Source organism: Mastomys coucha, unplaced genomic scaffold (assembly GCF_008632895.1).
Source record: "Mastomys coucha isolate ucsf_1 unplaced genomic scaffold, UCSF_Mcou_1 pScaffold20, whole genome shotgun sequence".
NCBI lineage: Eukaryota > Metazoa > Chordata > Mammalia > Rodentia > Muridae > Mastomys > Mastomys coucha.
This window is the reverse complement of record NW_022196903.1, coordinates 82,292,535-82,314,160: the sequence shown is the minus strand read 5'-3', so window position 1 is coordinate 82,314,160 and position 21,626 is coordinate 82,292,535. Positions and strand designations below refer to the sequence as shown.

General features: G+C 48.0%; 2 protein-coding genes across 6 annotated transcripts in view; both read right to left on the bottom strand.

Moving 5' to 3' along the window:
- The window catches only part of Mgll (monoglyceride lipase), a 108,894-nt gene extending 96,929 nt beyond the window's left edge, over nt 1-11,965 (bottom strand). For 2 of the 5 annotated variants that reach the window (XM_031382507.1, XM_031382509.1), the window contains exons 1-2: nt 11,187-11,656; nt 10,555-10,699 (exon numbers count right to left, since the gene is read on the bottom strand). In XM_031382507.1, coding sequence (XP_031238367.1) covers nt 10,555-10,699; nt 11,187-11,214 — 173 coding nt within the window. In that variant the 5' untranslated portion in view covers nt 11,215-11,656. Of the gene's footprint in view, nt 1-10,554; nt 10,700-11,186; nt 11,674-11,793 lie in introns of those variants that run through there. The other 3 variants (XM_031382508.1, XM_031382510.1, XM_031382512.1) reach the window with 3 other exon arrangements.
- LOC116099957 lies at nt 11,228-21,384 on the bottom strand. The gene is made up of 4 exons (XM_031384043.1): nt 21,253-21,384; nt 19,059-19,101; nt 11,920-12,070; nt 11,228-11,855 (listed from the first exon to the last, which is right to left on the bottom strand). Exons 1-4 carry the CDS (start codon nt 21,382-21,384, stop codon nt 11,240-11,242), a joined length of 942 nt encoding a protein of 313 aa, XP_031239903.1. The 3' UTR covers nt 11,228-11,239.
- Between the last annotated feature and the right edge of the window lie 242 nt (nt 21,385-21,626).

Sequence of the window (21,626 nt, the reverse complement as noted above, 5' to 3'; positions counted from 1 at the left end):
GACACAGGCGAGGTGCCTGGAGAAAGCTATGCCATAGAAGAGGGTGGTCCAGTGTTCTTGTGGACCCTCCTCTGCTGTCCTGCAAGGTGCAGTCACATGTGAAGTCTACCCTCCTGTTAAAATAGGGAAGCAAAGTCCACCCCCAGGTCCCGATATCCATCCGGCTCCCAGGCTGAGATGGAAAGCAGCTATAATCTGCATCTCCACACACACACTGCAATCTTCCCAGGCAGCATCCCGCATCATGGCAAGGTTGGTCAGAGGGCCGCTACCTGGTGCAGAGTTCTTCTCCATGGTCCCACTCCTGAAACGACACCCATGGTCTATGCCTCCTGAGTACAATGCCTCCTGTCCTTGGAGGCTCTGGGAATGGCCAGTCATCCCACTGAGAACGCAGGGAGGTGGACTCATGAGCTTTAACAAACACTTTGGTGTCTTAATGTGGTCCAGGAGTTGAGGGAGGATACTGGAGAAGATGGAACAAACATGAGGGATGAATTCTGCCCTGGGGGAGCTCATAAGTGATGAACTCTGGGCTCGTTATGATGCACACCATGATGCTCTGGGCTGTCACAGGCCCACAGCTGCTGGACCATGCAACCCTGCACTGAAACCAGATTAAGCCAGAATAAACCTTTTCCTTCTTTTAATTTGATTTGTCTTAGACACAGGACACAGTTCCAGGAAGATGGCGAACAGACCCCTGGAATACCGCTATCCTCAGAACAAGTCTGAGCTAGGCTGAAGGATGAGGCCAGATGGAGAAGCACTGGGGTGGTCCTACCACAGCCCCCAACTGCTGGGCTTCTGAGTAAAGCCATCTGTGACCAGCGAGCACCTTCCCAGCCCACCCTACTCACACGCTAGCCGCTACAACAGACCTCAAAGGTCCAGCCAAGGGCAACAGACACCTGCCAGGTGGAGCCCTCACAGACCAACAACCCCCCCCCACACACTTTCACTGAGTCACAGCGACAGAACATTAGCAAAGATGCTCGTTGACACTCAAGACCTACTGAGTGGCACTGCAGTGACAGCCTCACCCCACGCATCGCCAGCATTTCCACACAATGAAGGAGAAAGACACATATGCAGACTGAGTGTGCCTAACACCAGGACCATTGAAAACCAGTCCCGTTAAAGTACCAGACAGCTACGGGAGGTCCTCTAGAGCTGTCCCGTTCTCCTTCCAGACAAGAAAGAAGTGTTAAGAGATCACACTGTACCCCACAGATGGGTCAAATAATCACAACAGTGATGAATAAGAACAAAATACAGATGCTGGCCACATGCGCTTGGTAGGAATACAAATTAGTGTGTCCAGTAGGAAACAAGGTGGGCATCCACAAGACACTAGAAACAGAACAACCATGTGACCCTTCTGTAGACCACTCCCTAGGCATGCATGTCCCTGAAAAAGGAGAAGTTGGTACAGCAAAGAGAGACTCATAGCAAGCTCCTGTTCAGAGTAGAACAGATGGATAAAGAAGATGTGAATATTACCCAGCCATGAAAAGGAATGAAACGGTATCGTCTGTGGCAATGTGGATGGAACTGTGGGACGCCGTGTTAGATGAACTAAGCCAGGCCCAGCCAGCCATGTGCTGAATGCTCCCACTCACAATCATTGAGTGGCATCATGAGAAGCAGAGGGAGCAGAGAGTAAGGGACAAGGCACTGACCCGAGGGGAGTAAGCTCCAGGGCTCTTTAGCACCTAGACTGAAAAACCGGGATGGTATATATAATCTTATAAAGACTCACAAGAGAATAGTCATTACTGTGGTGTCTCTAGGTCTGTAACCAGTGCCATGAGGCAGAGGGAAGTGGAGGATGATGGGAGACAAATGTCCACAGGCAGCGGTCTGTGTACAGCCTGGGAAACTGGCCTGCTTTGAGGAGAGGACTTCAGCCAGAGGCTACGGAGGGCCAACAACACAGCTTCTTCATTTCATCCACCTTCCACAAACTCCGACCCCTAGTCCCACTTCACTTTCCTCTGCTATGATATAACATCATGACCAAAGGCTACTTGGGCAAAAATGGGTTTATCTTAACTCACAACTCTTAGGCCACACTCAATCATTAAGGGAAGCCAGGGCAGGAACCTGGAGGCAGGAACGGAAAGCAAAGGAAGAAAGCTGCTTCCTGGCTTGCTCTCCATGGCTTGCTCAGTTTACTTTCCTATACCTTCCAGAACCACTTGCCCAGAGAGGAGCACCACGGTGGGCTGGGACCAGTCATTAACCAAGAAAATGCCCCCAAAGACTTGCTTACAGCCCAGTACTAGGAAGGTATTTCTCAAGTAAGGTTCCCTCTTCCCTGATGACCCAGTTTCTCTTCACAGCTAACCAGCATACCCTGTAACTCTCCAGAAGTCTTCCAGAAGTCCCCACAGCTAAGGAACACCTGTGATTATGAAGATGTCGGGTGCTCAAATCTGCTGCTTGCCCAACTTTGAGGTCCGCCCCTTCTTCCTTTTCCTTCTGCATTTCATCCCTCTCTCTCCCCTCTTTTCCTTCCTTCCCTGTCCCCTCCTCCTGCCCTCCTGATTACTTTCTCTTCCTTCCTTTCTTCCTGCATGTTGATAATGCTAAGATCAATGCTAAGAATCTAACGTGGACCTCTCCAAGAAGGTGGGGTGTTCTCTCTTCACTGCGCCCACAAGGATTTCTTAAAAGAGACCAGAACCAGGTGGCCAGCAGCACCAAGGGATTGGTAGGCTTGGCAGGAGAGCCTGCAGGCACCTGGCTCTTTATGAGGCTCTCAGACACACAGAGCACAGTGTTTCACCCATGAGCAACACCACATATTCCAGGTTCGCCCCCACACTAACAGGGCTCTGAGAAGTGAAAGGAGCCTCTGCGCAACAGGAACCTTCGATGACTCTAAAATGTGGGTCAAGGGTCATCTTGTAATCTCAGCTGTGAAAACTTGCACCACTAAAGACCATTTTGACTCTTCACACAAAGACATCAAGAGCCTGGGTCACAGGCATGGACAGAGTGCCCCTGGGATTTCGAGCCGAACCTAAAGGTGCCGACACACTGGTGGTGGACAAGGCTTCCATTCACAAAGGGGCTTATTTTGCTATCTGCCTTCTCAGACTCCATCAGCAAACAAAGCCAGATTTGTATCTGCAGAACATTCTTAAAGCCACTGGGGGAATTTATCCCTTAACGAAGTGGTTGGAAAAACCAACCCCAGCACAGCGGCAGCCTCCACTCTTCTCATCAGAAAAATCTCTGCCATTCCAACAGTCTTTAAAAAAAAAAAAATAGCCCAGAAGGGATGCCCTACTTAAAAGCAAGCCTGTTTGCTGTGCTAATGCACCAGCAGGAAAAATAACAGCTTCCGACGAGGGGAAGGAACTTGTGGAAATTCTTAAAATAGGCAGAAGAATACGGAGGTGCTTCTAAATGGAGGTAAGAGATTAAAAATAACAGCACTGCTGGACTGTGCACAGTAGGACCAAAGTTCTCAGGGTTGGGGGTTCAGGGATGGGGTGGGTAACAACAGGTGTTAAATCAAAGGTGCTAAGTCTTCCCTCCCGTGGTGAGGAGACAGTGTGAACCATGGCTATTTTCTTCACAAATGTTATATGGTTGGCTGGCCATTCTGGGCTATGAGGGCCCACTCTCCATTTCTCCTACTGATTCACTCCAGATCGGCTCCACTGAGTGTCCCCAAATTACTTGGGGACCTATATGCTCAGAGCAGCCCAGCATTTCCTGAGCAGGGACTAAGTGGCCAGGTGATACGTGCCCACTGGGAACCCTGGGCAGTGCAGGCTCTTCCTGTCAACCAGAGGGACTCTAGATTACTCTCCCTCTCTCCATGTCCTTGGTCATCAGGCAGGGACAGCCTCAGTCTTCTTCGAGTCCACGGCTTCTGGGATGGCCTTCCTTGCCTCTCATGTCACTCCCAATGTCTCTAGCCGGCCAGCAGTGAAGACACAGATCTGTGGCTCCAGCTCTGCTTGGCTTTCTGTTTGGCACCTCTGCCCTGGCTTTCCTTCTAGAAGACAGACACTTTTGAGGACACTGGGTGAAAGGGCAAGGGCTGAGATCCAGCACTAATCAGCCTTTGGGGCGGAAGCCACACACAGCTTCACAGGATCCCTCCTCGCCCTAGCCTTTGCCACATGGTAGCTCTACACGCGCGCGCACACACACACACGCACGTGCGCGCGCGCACACACACACACACACACACCTTCATTTAGAAGAGTGCCCTTGGCCTCCCTTTCTCCACCTGCTCTAAGTCTAGTGAGTGGAAATGACCACGCTAAGTGACCTGTGAGTGGGAGCCTGGGAGGCAGAGAGGAAAAGCAGAGAAGGCCAGGGCAAGCCTGAGCAGCTGGTGCTCATCATATCACTGATGTGCCAGAGCTGAACTATGGCAACCTGGACATCCTGATCCTCACGGAGGTCACCAGAAGGTATTACAGGATAGCCTATGTGAAAGCACCCCCAGGCAGGTGTCAGCTAAGCAAAGAAGGCGGAGTGGTGACACCTAGCCCCACGTGGCATACGTTTAGAATCGGTACAGGGAGATGGAGACATTAACATAATCTGTAAGCAGATGTCCTGAACACAGGACCAGCAAACTGGGAGGCAAGAAGGAGGCAAAGATCTGGCTTACAGCCTGCCTGGGGAGCAGCAGCAGCCAGGCTGACCTCCGAGAACAAGATGTCTACCAGTCAGAAGAGGTGGGCATCGTGATGATGGGCAAGCTCTTCCTCTCCGCATCTAGCTCCAGATGGTTGGGAGGGATCCTTATCCTTGATAGCCACATGCCCAGTGTGAGGCGGGTGTTATGGGTGGCAGGAGGAAGAAGGACTGTGGCGTCTGAATTAGCTTCTAGCAAGTGGCTTCTTCCCCAGATAGATTTGCATAGGTGGGAGGAAGTGTTTCAGGTTGGCACTGGCACCACTCCAGATAGAAAGGGAGGGGGGAGAGAGAGGGGAGGAACCGAGGGGGTCTGGGAAAGGAGGCACAGAGGTCCCTCAGTTAGAGCCCAACCCTGGGGATCTGGAGAAGAACTGTAAGCGATTGGGCTCAAGCTTAGCACAGAGCCACCAGTGAGCATGATTGGAAAACATCGCCCTTGTCAGCCCATTGTCCATGCATCCCACCTCACAGCCCCGCCCTACACTCCACGTCAACACAGAAAAAAACTTGAGGATGGTGCAGATGGCACTTGGTCTCAGCCTGGCCTCGACGAGAGGCTAGAGACAGAGAAGAGGGAAGGCCTGTCTAACTAGGCCATTGCAGGGCTTGGGATCTGGAGTCTCAGTGGTGTGGGCATCTACAAAGACTGATAGCAATGGAAAGGTTCAGGACTTGCCAAAGCCTAAAGCTCAAAGTTAGGCATAAGCTAGCTTGCTGGTTTGTGTGCCTCGGGACATCTGGTGCTAGAGTGGTCATACATGTGGAGGCTCCCTCCACTGGGGTCACAGTGGCCACAGAGAACAAAGCACAAAGGAACAACCCAGAGACCAAGTTCATGGGACAACGAGACCATCATGCTGGAGAAGAGAGCAAGGTTGCGCCTGGCTCAGCCCCATCCACTTAGCACCTCCCCATCCACTTAGCATCTCCTCCAGGCAGCTGAAGAGAGGCACTTCTGCCTGGAGCCAGCAAGTCAGGGCAGCACTGGGTAATCCTGTAATTACAGAGTACACTCCAGCCTCTGTCACAAGAAGTGCACGAGCACTGTAGGGGCGTTCTCCATCACCAAATGAGCATTGTTCTCAGGACAATGGAACACCCACCCAGGGTGCTCGCCATTCCTGATGCTCACTCCTGATTCAAAGTTGCACTTTGTAGGGACTGGGGGCCACTTGGTGAAAGGAACGAAAAAGTTGACCCCAGTGAGGAGAACAGATAGTCTCCTGATCCCATCCAAAGGCCAGAGTCTGTGGCCCTGCCCATCAGAGGGAACTTGTCAAAGAACTAGGAGTTGAAGTTGCCAGAGTCTGGGGTCTGAGTGAGGCAGCTTGTCACTCAGACACCCAAAGGTATGGGTGCTTTTTCCCACTTTCTCCAGAACATACATATATCTTTAATCGATATGCTACTTTTGATGTGTGAATAATTTTGGTGATTTCCTTTTTGTTTTCTTTTTGCCCAATGAAGCAATCTATCCTAACCCCCAAATGTAAGAATTAAGAAAACATTACCTGTAAGTACAAAGTTGGCTACGATTTGTAAGAGTAATAACTTTTATTTCCCTGCTGTAATTGTCATCTTACTGACTCCGTCTGCTAGCCAAAGCCTAGTTCTGGAAGCTTCTAGCCTCCAGACAATCTAATCTAGACCTAGAATGTTTTCAGCCTCTGAGACTTGCTGCTGAATAAGCTCACCCCTTCCTAGTTCTTTCTGAGCTCTGGCTGGCTGGTTCAACTCAGCTGTTCTGGCTCAAGCTCCTCTCCAATGGATTGACTCAATCTGGCTTCTCTCAGTTTCTCCTGAACTGCTCTGCCTGGCCTCACAGTAACTTTGGCAATCTGTTCTAATCTTCTGGCTCTTTCTCATTCTCTGGCTTGTTCTGTCTTTACCGGTGTCAAGCTGGTTCTCTTTCTGCAACTGTCTACGTCAAACTGTCCTGGGGAAAATAGCCTCCTTCTCTCCACACTGCCCCTTAAGTAGCTTCCCTCTCTTCTCTCTTCTCCTGAGAGTTGGGCGTGTCCTGTTCTGTGGAATCTTTCTCTAATTCGTTAATTTGTCTGCCACTCAATTAGACATCACTTTCAAACATGGCTGCTTCCTTCTACAAACTAACTTTACCTTCATTGTTTGGGATTAAAAGTGTGTACTAAGGGTTTACCTGTAATTCCAGCCAAAAGATTAAGTGTGTGCTAATGGTAGGGTCACACCACAACTAGAAACAACTTTTTTTTTTTAAATAGTGAATAACACAAGTTTCAAAGTGTGATCAAATATCCTGCAACAATGATTGGTAGTGTGTCCAGGAGAGTAACTAACACAGGCTTGGAAGAATCTGGGGCAACCCGGTGGGGCATTGACAACAGTGTGTGTGTGTGTGTGTGAAGGTGGATGTATATGCACACGTGCACAAATGTGTAGAGGGCAGAGGTCAACCTCAGAAGCTCAGTGTGAACAGGGCCAGGCTGACTTTTGCCTGTCACTGTCTCCCCAACACTAGAAATACAGGTACATGGCCACTACACTGCTCCAAGTTTTTTTTACATAGGTTCTGGGAGTCGAACTCAGATCCTCACCCACACTTGCACAGCAAGCACTGAGTCATCTCCCCAGCCTGCTAGATGCTGTATAACCTTGTATTTCTGGCAAAGCCACCATAGTAGCAACCACACTGTTTTCCTCTGGATTGGTGCAGATATTAAAGAGATCAGGTATGGACAGGGTCTAGTCCAGTCTCTGGACCTTACTTGGTCCTTCACAAAAAAAGAAAGAAAGAAAGAAAGAAAGAAAGAAAGAAAGAAAGAAAGAAAGAAAGAAAGAAAGAAAGGGAAAGAAAGGAAGAAAGAAAGAAAGGAAGAAAGAAAGGAAGAAAGAAAGGAAGAAAGAAAGAAAGAAAAAAAGAAAGAAAGAAAGAAAGAAAGAAAGAAAGAAAGAAAGAAAGAAAGAAAGAAATGAGATCCACAGTGTATAACACAACATTTTCATGTCTGTAACTACGTCTGGGTAAGACCTGCCTCGATGTGGTCAAAGGGAGTAATGACTCATTGAACCCAAGATTCCAGATGGCCATATTGAAAAAGCATGTTTGCATGTTCACACTGTAACAACTATCCCAAGAATGCTCTTTCTTCCTCAGGGATTGGAACATTTACCATTCATAAAGATATAATCAGCTTTTGCTGTAACAACTATCCCAAGAACAATTCTCTCCTTCCTCAGGGTCCCCTGGGAATTTTAACCAGCGTCCAGAAGCAGGTTGGGCCAGTTTGCCAGCTTGCAGTCAGCAGACACCAGTAACTTTGTTGCCTGGGCACCTGCAGATCCAGCCTTCTGGACAGTGAGGCCTCTCAGGCAGAATGTCCCAGCATGTGCTCTGGGGAGGGCTCGGGGATAGGAGGACAACAAGCAGACTAGAAAAGCAAGCTAACAAATGCCAAGTCACAAGGGCAGACATGGGCCCTGTGGGAGACAGGCCCCTGGACTCCAGGGGCAGGCGGCTGAGGCTCAAAGTAGCAAGGAAACAGGTGCACCAGCTATTCCTGTGGCCAGTGGGACAAGCATAGAGATCCAGCCTCCTTGTTCTGTTCTTTTCTCTACTTTTCTTTTCCTTTCCCTTCTTTTCCCTTTCCTTCCCTTCTCTCTTTTCTTTTCTCTTCTTTTCTTCCTTCTCCTCTTTCCCCCTTACTGGGAGGAGGCATGTTATGCAAGGGGCAGCCCAGATTGCAACAAGGAAAAAGGGAAAAGCTTTGGGGTCAGGGTGGGCTAGGCCCAACATGATCTGAGGTACTCTCTCTTCCTTACAGCAAGTGGGTGGTACTATGTGGGCCATGGCATTTTGGGGTCATTTGGACCATGAAAGACAGAAGTTTGCCAAGCAGCTGCTCCTGTGATTAATATCTGGAGATGCCTGGCTACCAGCTGGCACAGTCCCCTGCCCTCAACCACACTGTCTTCCCACCACCTCTGGGTGGTGTGATGCTTTCTCCAGGACCACTACGACCTCTCCAAGGCCCATCGACTACAAGGATAAATCTCCCTCTAAAGGAGCATTCCAGGACAGTTGTTGTCCCAGCTGGTCAGAGCTGGTTGTGAAATGTTTCCAAGATCGGCGCTATCAGAGGCAGGCAGTCCCCAGCTCCACAGTGAGTTTACCAACTGAATTTGCTCCAGGAGGTGGTGGCAGGCCAGGTGGACAGAGGGCTACAGAGACAAATAACCTGAGTTATTTGTGAAACCATGGCAGGACCCCGGACCTGTCTAACCTCTCTTACAACACACCGTATGGGAAGTAGCCAAGCCACAAACGCTAGTGTTTGCTGTTTTCTCTCCTTCATGCCTCCTGCCCTGAACCTATTTTTTTTAAACTTGTTTTTTTTTTTTTTTTTTTTTTTTTTTTCCTGAATGCACTTCCCTGCCCCCAAATCCTTGGTCCCAGTAGCGGTCACTCTCCAGCCCTGTTCCTACGTCCATCACATCCATCACAAGGCAGATGCTGACATCCAAGAGCCAGCTCAGCTGAAGCCAAAGACGTTGGCTTGCTGTCTCTAACTAGAGCAGAAGCAAGCGAGCTGGGAGCGGCCTGCATCACAACTTCAGTGGGGGAAGATTGTGAAAACCACCCACAGCCAAGGCAAGGGCAGCCAACTTGGCCATTCCTGGCCCAGTCCACCACCTCCCTTCCCCCACTGAAGACTGCAGGCCCTCTGTGTTTTACTGTGAACTGGGGCACTGTCACTACTCCACCAACAAAGCCTGCAGAGGCCGAGGCTGGACATGAACAGTGGACTTTCAGTCCCTATTCCCCTCTTGGAGTAACTAAACCGCTCACTATACAAGAACTTGTTAGAAAGTATAAACGCTCGGTGCTAGTATTGGTTAACTCAGGGAGAATTAATCATTAATGAGGACAGCAAGGCTCCACACACCACACACCTGCACACTTGCACACCCCGGCACACTCTCCTCCAAGAGCTGGCAGGAACACTTACCAACCAGCCTAATGCACCACTGCCTGCTTTGAAAACACACAACTTGGCGGAGCCCCACAGAAGCTACAGTATACAAGTCACTCCCTCTGCATTGTTCATAGGAACCCACCTGCATGGCACACACCTTGTTGAGATAGCTACTCAACTGGATGACCCCAGAGCCACAGTGGGAGCACAGTGCATACCCACCAGGACCCCTGGGGAGACCCAAGGGAGCAGGTAAGCTTTCCCTGAAACAAGGAACAGGAAACCGTGAGTAGTCACCAGGCCAAGGTGGCTACAGATGCTGTCTTCCCTGATGACCACAATCAAGCCGGGCCTTTCCTGCTTCACCCAAGAGGAACAGGGTAATAGGGAGCAGCTGCATGGCTGTGCACAGCCCCAGTCTTTTTCTAACAGCAAGGCAGATCCTGGATCGGAAAGTGACTGATCTGGCGAGAAACCACAAGGAAACCCCAGGCCCCTCTCCTCCCAGCTGGGTGTCATCTCTGAAGCTCAAAACTAAGCAGGAGCAGACAACCAAGGTTAAAAGGCAGACAGGCACACATAATTCTAGTTTTCTTATGCATTTACTGGCTTTTTTTTTTTTTTTTTGTAATTGTTGGGTTTGCTTTTAAATGAATGCTTGCAACAGGAAATCGATTCTGGTACAAAAAAAAAAAAAGTCCTATGAATCTCTGAAAACTGCCAGACAGTGGACTCCTATCCTAGTTGTACTGAAAAGAGAACTCTTGAGCCCTGGTTTTTAAAGAAAAACATGAAGTACAGCTCGAAACTTTGCTAACACCACTGTGCCAGGGGTGTCAGTGGTGTGAGAGGCAGGTCATAGGGTGAACACTATGATGACCGAGGAGGAAGAGCAGGTGCCGTGAAGGAGGACGTGGAGGGGAGGACTTACTTGGGTGTGCCACTGGGCTTCCAGTATCTACAAAAGAGGTACTGTCCGTCTGCATTGACCAGGTGAGGCAGGTCCTGGTAGGGAACATTCTGTGGAGTTCGCCTGGGTGAACTTGCCTCAGGCATCCTGCAGGGGTCTTTAGGCCCTTGGAAGAAAGGTGGACATATTCTAAAGTCAGAAATACACTTATGTCCATATGGGAGGAAAAGAAAGCCTTTTTAGAGTCAGAACTGTGGCTCTGGCTTCTTTTCTAAGCAGTTAAAAAAAAAAATCAAACCCCTATTTGATACATATATATTTTTTTAAATTATATACATCTCTTGCAAACCCCTTCAAGACTGAGAAGTCCTGTTTGTCCTTAAGAAAATGCTCACTTTATTTTTTTAAAGTGCCTCGGTATAGCCCCCCTCCCATCTGTGTTTATTTTAAATCATCTCAGGAAACTTCATCTTAAAGACTATTTTAGCTGTAATCAAGCGGAAATTACAGTCAGTTCCGTGGGTACAAAGCCCCAGCTGCAAGGACCCATCTCTCCTAAAATCTCCACTGAGCGGGTTTCAGGGGGCATAATAAGTAGGTGACGCGCCCCGAGCGATTTTTCCCTTCTGAATGCCAAAGATGCCATGACAAACCTGTTTCCATTAGTCTTGGCTTTTGCATTCCACTACCGCCACAGCCTCGAGTATCAGCGCCAGGCAAACGAGGGCTGTTCCCTCATCGCGGCCGCAGGGCAGCACCACGGGGTCCGCGCCCTCCCCGCCTGGGCTGCAGGGGTGCGAGCTGCTCCCTCCTGCCGCTCCAGCTCTAGCTCATGTCGCCACTTTTTCAGAACACACCCCTGAAGGGGTTCCGGGAGCGAGGGACAGCCTGTCCCCAGCCCGGAGCTGCTGCGAGACGCGCTCCGCGGCACCGCGCATTCGCGCAGATGCGGGTCCCCGAGCAAAGTCACCCCGATTCTCCGACAAACTTTGCCTCCTGCCCGCCCGCGACCACTTGGGGAAGGAAGCCTCGCGGCTGTCATCGGCACGCCACACAGGACATGGACCTGGCCGTTGTTCCCACAACGGTCTGGGAAGATGCAGTTGACGGGCACAAGTCTGTTTGGGGGCTGGTGCGAGGGCGCGAGGGGCGCGTTCACGCGCACACGCTGACACGCGCGCACACTCGTGCGCACGCACACGCGCGCAGGGGACCCCTGGCGGCGGCTCCTATCCTGAGGCAGGGGCGGGAGGCAGTTACCCGGGCCACGAGCGCCGCTGTCACGTTCCCCGAGCACCACGCGGGTCCGGGTCTGCGGCGGGCTAGAGCCAGACTACTGCGCGCGGCCGGCTGCGCAGCGATAGGGCGCGGCGTCTGCGCCGCCACTTTATCCCCAGCCGCTCGGCGGCGGGGGCGGCCCGCTGGGTGGGGACGCGCGGGGAGGCGGCGCCGGGGGCCCACGTGTGCCCGGCCCCCGGGGAGGAGCGGGGCGCCGCCCGCCGACCTGCCTCTCGCTTTTCCTGGTCGCGTGGGGGACCTTCACGGGACACTGAACCGAATTAGGGGGCTCTTCTAGCCCATGCGCACAGTCGAGAACACTGACCCTCACACAGGTACCCGAAGCAGAAACACGCTCACAAGAACTGCACGCACATGTTTACAGCTGCACACGTGCGAGACCCACATTCAGATAGCACAGGGGTAGGCACACCCACAGGGACACAAGGACACATCCTCAGGACCCTTCCCCAGATACAAGCTACACACAGAGGTACTCGTGAATGCCACAGTTACTACGTGGATACAGACACACAGCATGGATGCACATTCCCTAGACACCATGCACACAGCTGAAAACAACACACCACGAACGCAGGGTCAGCGCAGAAACCCCAGCGCTCATCTTAAAGGGAAGAAGATTATTCTGGAGCCATTTTGAATGACCATGAGCTGAGAACACAGGTTTAAGTTACCCCTAATTCCGTGTTCCAATGTGAAAGCAGTTTCAGGAAGTTTTGTTTTTTTTTTTAATAGTTTTACAGAACAGATAAAGCCATATATCAAGACAAGTTTAAAGTCCATTGGTGGCTACACCAGACAGGCAGGTAACGGTGAAATGAGAAAGTGTTCCTAGAGGTTGGCAATGCGCAATGCTGATGGCACTGTTAACTTTTAGATTTGTAGAAGCTAGTTGTCCTGTTAAATCAATAGGTTCTAAACAGGCGTTCACCTATTGCCACAAGAAGTTAGTTCTAATAAAAGGAGGCAAGAAAGAAATGGCTGTTCCTGAGGGCCAGAACTTAGCCCAAAATAAAGTAATTTGACTCTAGACCTGGAACATCCCAACCTCTCCAAAGTACCGAGACTTTAATCAGCCAGTTAATCTCTGCAGACACAGCTTCCTTTCAGTTTTCCTCCACAGGAACAGAGGCAGCTCCCTTTCCGATGTCCTTGTTCGCAACAGAGATAAACAACACCACACATACCTAGACAGTTAAAGACACACGACACTCACACACGAGTGCTTAGAGCCCTAAGAAGGAAGCAGACACACTGCAAACATGCACACACACACACACACACACACACATACACAAGCACTGCCTGAAACCTAGGTGCCTCAGGATCCAGGTTCCACCAGCACAGCTGGGTATGTGACTGTGGAGTCGGCAATCCAGCACTAAGTTTACAGCCTGCCACTCTGTCCTATTCCCGCCACCTGTGAGTGACAGCTGCAGAGGGACAGGATGACCCTGACCCACACCCATCTCCACAGGCTTTCTAGAGCTTTCTTCTTGGCCAACCCCTTTGCAAAATAGCAGTGTTGAATAGTGCCATTGTCCGGGCAGCACAGTGGTGGTGTCTGCCTCAGGTGAGGCTGCAATGGACTTTAACTTGAACAGTGGAAGGAGGCTCTCTGAGAGACCGACTGGCTGCAAGCCATGCTGAAGGACCTAGCTCACCCTCTGCCTTAGGCAGGCCTTCAGGGCTTGGACACAGAAGGAGTGCCTAAATGACTTCTTGGACTTGTTTTTGTGTTTTCTGGCAGGCCAGGATTAGGGGCAGCAAGCTCAGACGAAGGGCTGGGAGCCTGGTCTCAAAGCTGGACTGGGCCTTAACTGTCATTATACTCACTTCAGCTGGTTTACTGAAAGCAAGGGTAGCTGGGTCCTGAACCCATGGGTTTGAATGTTCCTAGCACTGGTGTTTTGTGACTTTCAATGGTTTGAAAGTTTTGAGAAGACCAGTCCCTGGAGCTGTCAACAGAGTCTCTCCTGAATCTAGAGCAGCTCCCGCTTGGTCAGACAGAGTTAAGAGATGAGAGCCTGGTGTGGTGTAGTCTGGCTATTCCAGGAATGGGATAAGCCATCCCTAGAGGCTGTGAGTTCTGTACCATCCTGAGCAATAGTGGAGTTCAGATCCACTAGGGAAAGACTATAGATTTGAACCAAATTATAATTAAATGAATTTATTAGTTACTGCTAGCAGGTCAACAGCCTAAAAAACAAATTGAAGACATGCCACACAGGAGTGGCTCTATAAATATTGCATTTGTGTGCAATGTGTAGCCAAGTGAGAAACTGCTTTTACCCCTCTCAGCTGTGAGGATCTGTCTCCCTCTGTATACAGCCATAAAGGAGCTGTCCCATTCCCTGGTACACAGCGATAAATGGGTCTACAAAAGCCAGAGTGAGCAGTGAATTATCTCACAGCAGTTTTACAATTTTAAGGAGGAGACAAGGAGTCAGAGTTGCTGAAGCTTATCTTTTAGGAATTTAGAATGGGCGCCTAGCACAAAATGGAGATTTCCTTACCTACCACAGTAGGATCCCAGGAGAGGAAGGGAGAAACTAAGCTACTTGCCTGTAATGATAACTTCTTCTTACAGAACTACAGAACAATATCATAATGATATTAGATTTACTTTTTATTTTGTTTACTTTTTTTGAGACAGGGTCCCACTCTGTAGCCCTGTATGGCTTGGAACTCATAGATATTCCACCTGCCTGCCTCCCAAGTGCTGGGATCAAAGATTCGTGCCACCATGCCCAGCATAACAAGAAAGGAAAAGGAAACCGCTTGCTTAGTTTTCTAAACAGCTGTCAAATGTTTTCCAAAGCAGCTGTATATGTTTGCATTTCCAATATTATTCCCATAAAAATAAAGCTTAAAGTATTTTTATTGTACGTGTATATATGTGTGCCTGGGTGCATGTACTACGTATGTAACGTGTACCACATGTACGCACCACTTGAACCCAGGTAGATCATAAAGGGGCATGAGATCTCTTGGAACTGTGGTTATATATAGATGATTGTGAACTGACATGTGGCAGAGGAACCACACTGGGGTCTTCTGCAAGAGTATCTAGTCCTCTTAGCTGCTGAGCCATCTCTCTACCCTCCCCTCCCTGGTTTTTATTTTTAGCCCTTCTATTGTGGGTCTTGTGGATTTATCTGCATTACCCGATAGCTTATGTTGTTGAGTGCCTTTCTACATGCCTGTCTTCTCTCTATCCCAGTGCAATGCCTCATTGTGCCTTTGGACCATCTTCTTAGTGTGTGTTCTTAAACAGTTGAGTTCTGAGAGTTCTGGATATCATACAGATACTAGTCTTGTGTCAGATACACGATTGGCAAGTTTTCTCAGGGTTTATAGCCTGCCTTCAGCCTTCAGCCCCTTCAGAGGGTCATTGCAGAGTCAAAGGCTTTAACTGGGATCACAAACAACTGTTTAGTGTTTGCTTTAGTGGATCATGTATTTGGTGTTAAGTTAGAGAAGCGCATTTGAGACTGTCCTCTTGTGTTGACAGCTAAAACTTACATTGTTTTATATTTTAACTCGTTTACAGTTAATTTTGATTAAGGTGTTGGGAGGGAACCACATACATCAATTGCTCCTGCTCCTTTAGCTAGGAAACAGTTTCTCTTCTCATGAATTGCTTCCATTTTTCTCAAAATTCTGTTGATCTTTCCATGTGTTTCTTCTGCATCTCTGGCATTACTATGGTCTCAGATTGTTGAAGTTGTCTATAAATTCTATATACTGATATTCTTTACATTTTTATTTCACAAGATTGGTTTAGCTATCCTAGTTCTTTTACCTGTTGGTATAATTTTTTTTTTTGATGACTGTTGTCTATACCTATTAAAAAATCTTGCTGAGATTTTGACAGGAAATACATTAAACATGGATATCAATTTAAACATGGATATCAATTTGCCTAGAGCTGACATTTTCAAGGTTAAATTTTACAAACTATGAAAAAGTTACATCTATTTAGTTCTTTCCTTCAACACAGGGAAGTAGTTTTAACAGCATACAAGTTTTACATAAATATTTTAGGTTTATACTTTTATTTAAGTAATTATAAATGTCATGTGTTGTTTCTTTTGGTGCACTTAGGTTAATTTCTAGTCTATACTGATAAAATCAATTTTTGTGTCCTGAGCCTGTAATCTTTAACTTTGCCTAATCTACTTATTAGACTGGATCTTGTTAACTTACTTGTTAGCTTGTTAGCTTACCTGGGGTTTTTCTACATATGCTATTATTATATTTGCTATTATTATATTTGAACCGAGTTTCTCGTATACAACATGTAGTATAAATCCAAATGTTGTTGTATTTGGATTTATTGATTTTAATTTTATTTATTTGTTTATTTTTGGTGCAGGGAATAATCAACAGCAAAGGATCCGTGAACTGCAGAAATTCTCTTGGGTTGTTTTCTTCTCACACAGCAGAGGACGTCAGGGACCTCTTTCATTCCTGAGTGGTATTCTCACTGCAGATAGGATCTGTGGGCTCACAGTTCTTCCCCTCCCCCTGAGTAGTTTTAAAACGTTAGGCTACCTCTTCTGGCTATGATAGTGTCCATTGATGGCCACTTCAGTTTAACCTCTCCTATTCTCACAAGTAGTGCCGCGCCCCCACCCCCACCCCCAGTACTTTCGAGATGGCTTTCTGTGTCTGGCTTTCACAAGTTTCACCACGTGTCTTGATGCAGGGTCTTTAGGTTTATTTTATGCGGTGCTTGTTCAGCTTCTCTAATCTGAAGAAGCCCGGGTTTATGTCTCCTGACAAATTCAGAACATTTCCACATGACCTGCATTACTCCTTTAAATATTTCCTTTTCCCCTTCTCCAGGTCTCTTGGCTTTCCTTTCCTTAGCCTCAGTGACTATCGGCCAGCCTTTGTGCTCTCCTCCATGGCTTTGGCATTTCTAAGTGACTGAACTCCTAGACACCAAGGGATTTAGAAAACAAACCCTAAGCTGAATCAACTTAGCACCTGTCCTAGGGTTCCTGACCCTCCCTGGCCTTTTTCCTCTTCAGCTTGAATTGTTTTCTATTCGTTTTGCAGGCACAGTCCAGAGTGTTCATAGTTAACAGGAAGAGGAGGCAAGCACATCCCCTTCTCTTTACTTGTTGTTGTTTTGTTTTGTTTTTGAGATAGGGTTTCTCTGTGTAGCCCTGGCTGGCCTGTACTCACTTTTTAGACCAGGCTGGCCTCAAACTCACAGAGATCCTCCTGCCTCTGCCTTCTGAGTGCTGGGATTAAAGCCGTGCGCCACCATGCCTGCCCTTATTCTCTTCCCCTTCACAAAGTGTAGCAGGGGAATCACTACCATTCCTTGCCTCTGTTGTGCACACAGAAACCCCCAGAGCAGGACATCTTTAGACACAACCAGCTCCAAAAAAGAAACTGCCGGGGCTGGAGAGATGGCTTAGCAGGTAAGAGCACTGACTGCTCTTCCAGAGGTCCTGAGTTCAAATCCCAGCAACCACATGGTGGTTTACAACCACCTGTAATGAGGTCTGATGCCCTCTTCTGGTGTGTCTGAGGACAGCTACAGTGTACTCATATACATAAAATAAATAAATCTTAAAAAAAAAAATGCTAGTGCCAGGCAGTGGTGGCACAAGTCTTTAATCCCAGCAATTGGAAGGCAGAGGTAGGCAGATTTCTGAGTTCAAGGCCAGCCTGGTCTACAGAGTGAGTTCCAGGACAGCCAGGGCTACACAGAGAAACCCTGGCTAAAAAAAAAAGAAAGAAAGAAAGAAAGAAAGAAAAGAAAAGAAAAGAAAAGAAAAGAAAAGAAAAGAAAAGAAAAGAAATTGCCGGTGGCAGGCTCTTCTGCAACTATCATGAGAAAAAGTGTCATCTTTCTATCCACTCAAGAGCTCTTATGTGGCCTACAGTGCACTGAGGCTTGAAGACACTGGTCATGCTGGAAATCCCAGTGAAGACGGGGAAAGAACACACTAGAAGAACACAAGCTCTTCTACCAAAGAAACTTTAGTGAATGTGACTAGACTTCTCACAGTCCTCAGGACCTCAGTTGGTGTAAACCTCCATTATAAGTCTCTTGTGGTAGAAGAAAAGTGGAGACCAGGAATAGAAATTGTGCTTAGAGAAAACGACAGAGAGGATGTAAGACTTTGCATGTGAAATCAGGGGGAAATGAAGCTGCGTAATTTGGGCCTCAGAAACAGCAGTGCTGGCTAGCTGGATCACTTCCTGGTAAGTTTCTTCACTTCAAAGACCTGCTCTCTCACCTGAGGCATGGGGAAAACCCTGGTCAAAACTATGACTGTGGTGTTGGTAGCTTAGCTCCACTAAACTGGAAGCGTCAAACTTGACACGACACAAAAGAACTCTGGCATATGACATTTTTTTAATCTGGATTTTAGAAAGTGTTGATTACACATTGCAAACCTAGATGTCCTGGGCTGGGCATGTGGGGTATAAGATGTTGAGGGGACTGTGGAATAGTGAGAGGATGTAGCTCTCTCCGCTGGAGGTGCTTACAGGGCAGCAGGCTTGTGCCTCTGGAGTTGAAGCTCTGAAACTGAAGTCAGCCTGGAAGCAGTCCCCGGAGCTGGGAGAGCATCATGCTTGACTGAAGGATGGCAGCAGAGGTGTGGCCCAGCAGTGCAGACACTGCTCTTGTCAGCAGGGGACTTGGCCCCGTGAGCACTTTTACAATATTTGCATTGCTAACCAACATCTAACAATCACGACATCTCACCCAGTAATGCTGGTTATTGAGTCCTGGCTAGATTCTCTCTGGCAATGATGGCAGGTCACAGGTCAGAGCTGCCTCTGGGGATTGATTGTTGTCTGCTGGGGAGCCTTGGCTTCTTCCGTGGTCCTTCCTTTAAAAGACAAATGCAGAACTGAGCACATCTTGCCCACCCGCTACTGAAAGACCACTTCTTGTAAGCCATTTGCTCCTCTCCTTACTTCCCACCCCTCGTCCAGGCCCCCTTCAAAATAACCAACTAGGATTTCCGGGTTGTTTGACTGGGTGGTGCCTTCCTGAGTCACTTATGTGGAGGAAGGGAGGGGGCTTGGGAAGCAGGGGGTCAAGTTCAGTGTGGGCTTCTGAAAAACAGGTTGGTTTCTCTGGAGGAAGCCAACCGGAAGGCCTGACCTGACGAGAGCTACAGTAGGTCAGAGTGGAGGTGAAGGTTCAGGAGTTGCCATTTGTGAGCAGTGATGTCATAAACAGGCCTTACACAGGAATGCGATCTGGAAGGACAAGTGGTCCTGGGGCACTTCCTGTGAGAAAGAGAAAAAAAAAACTGGAAAGAGTTTATAAAAGTGATAGAGTCACAGGAGCAGGATTCACATTCCAAAGCCATTGCATGCTCCCAGAAAGAGCCTGAAACTCCCCAGAAGCAAAGCAAAAAAAAGCTATACACTGGGGTCAACAGCACTGTAAAATTGTAGAGAACCCACTTCACGGATTATCATCGAGGAGAGACATCAATTTGCATTGATTTACAAGTGATTGGCAAGCCAGTGCAGACAGTCCTTCCCAGTCTTCTGCAAAGAGGCAGCACACACAGGGCAGTATGAAGCCACTGGGTCCTAGAGCCAGGCTCTGCTGGCCTGGAACTCTGAGATCTCAAAGGGGAATGGCCGGCCCACTTCCTGTCCCTATACTGCATGGTAGGTGAGGTGAAAAGAACTCCATTAGGCTCATAGGCACAGTGGAGAGGCAGGGAGAGGCTGTCCAACTGGTACTGTTAGAATCAGAAAGCCACAAGAAGTACAGTGAGTGGGGTGACTGCGAGCAATGTGTGTGGTATGTGTCTTAAAAACACTGGAAATATCCTGCGTGTTTCATAATAAAGAACTGATAAAGGTTTGCAGCTCTAGGTGTGTTTAACAAGATTTAAACTTTACACAATACGTGCATGGGTTGAAACATTACATTTTACCCTACACATTTGATTATTTTTGCTTTCTTTTGTTTTGTTTTGAGATGTTCTGTAGCCCAGGCTGGCTTAAATCTCCTGATTCAGCCTCCTGACTATAGACATGCCACCGTGCTTAGCAATATGTATAACTTTTACATCTTTCTGTACCAGTTGTTCTGTAAACTGTTGGCTGGAGATGTAGCTCAGTGGTAAAGGATTTACTGAGCATATGCAAAGCTTTGGTACCATTCCTGGTATTACATATACACAGAGGACAAAAGTGTCAAAAATAAAAACATTGTGGCTGAGGAAATGACTTTCTTCAGTCCCAGGTCTGAGTCCTGGTGTCCAGAGGACTTAGATAACCCCTACTATCCTTGACACCCACACCCCCATTCTTTCCCAGCCATGAAGCAGCCTAGACTCACTGGAGCAATGACCTCAGTACTTGGAGAAAAGACCATGGAGGGAGCCAAGGCTCACCAGCAGACAACAGTCAATCCCCAGGGGCAACTCTGACCTGTGAACTGCCGTCAATGCAAGTGAGAATCTAGTTAGGGCTCAATAACTACCCAGCAGAATCCAGCACAAGCTGCTGACACACAGAGCGACAGCTAAATAAGTCATGATACTTTAAGCCAGCAAGTTTGGGGCTGACTTGATATGCCACAGAAGCGTTCATGTGGTAGATACTATATTCCATGTGCCAACAACGCATTTGAGTTACCCTGTCTTTATAACCGCTGTGGGATGTGGGGGTAGGATCCAACAGTTTTAAGTAAGAAAAATCGGGTCATTGAAAATTTGGATAGAGGAAGATAGGAAGATACACATATATAAATATATAAAGATTATATATAGATTTACCATATATACATATATGTGTATATGTATATATATATAGTGTGTGTATAAAATGTAAAACATAATATACACAATTATATCTCATACAGATAATATCTACAAAAAGAAAGTAGATTTTTAAAGTGACTTTTAACAGTTCTCTTAAGAGGCTATACCCAAGGCTACAACTATTGTGGTTACACATATTCTTCATGTTAATGGAACAGAGTGATCATGTGTCTTATTGGAGTATTTATACTTCTTTTCCCCCAAGCCATTTTGCCTTAGCCTGTTGCTCAGTTTCTCCACACTGCTCTTCTTCCAGCCTGTGGAGACTCAGGCCGCCACCACCCATAGTCAAGGATTTGCCAGGTACAGGATGCACAGATGTGAGTGCCTCAGAAACTACCATTCTTTTGTTGAGTGCTTCTGGACATTGGCCCAGTCTCATTTCTTCCTGAGGAGGGTGGAACGCTTCTTACAGGAAGCCGCAGGAATGGAATCCTCATTACAGTATGGAGGTCAAAGGCACTTTATTGTCCTTTGTCCTTAAAAGGCCACGAGGGGAAAATCAGGCATACAAATTTAAATCCTTTCAGTGTGGTTCCTGCAAAAATAGCATCAACTGGTATTGACGGCAAGCGAGCAGGGGTTGACCAATTACCCAGATCACAGCAGTCCTTGGGTAGATGCCATCATGACAACTGATGGCATACCCAAGGCCTATAAGGAGTGGAGGCACGGCCAGTTCTTGGTTATCTCTTTCCCAGAGACCCTCTTTCCTGTACGTAGACATGAGGCTCCTGGGGAAGAGGGTGTTGACTGTAGCCGCCAGGGAACTGAAGAGCACAAGCTTTGTCTGAGACAGTTCCCATGCAGACCACCTCCATTGTCCGTTCCCACAGTCAAAGGCAAAGCTTCCCCCAGCATGAGGTGTGCCTGTGCTGGCTTTGAAAAGGCAGCCAGACACCTAAAACCTACACAGAGGCTGTCTTGGACTCCACTGTCTGCCTTTGGGTCTCTTTCCCTAACTGGGCT

What these genes read in the sequence shown, in the direction of transcription:
- LOC116099957 (XM_031384043.1), bottom strand. Translation starts at nt 21,384, where the DNA reads ATGTCTACGTACAGGAAAGAGGGTCTCTGGGAAAGAGATAACCAAGAA. An exon ending in CTTCCAGATCGCATTCCTGT is followed by an intron (nt 12,071 to 19,058) that starts GTAAGGCCTGTT and finishes TGTCCCGTGAAG; the next exon opens with GTCCCCCACGCGACCAGGAA. An exon ending in GCCGAGCGGCTGGGGATAAA is followed by an intron (nt 11,856 to 11,919) that starts GTGGCGGCGCAG and finishes GTCTGGCTCTAG; the next exon opens with CCCGCCGCAGACCCGGACCC.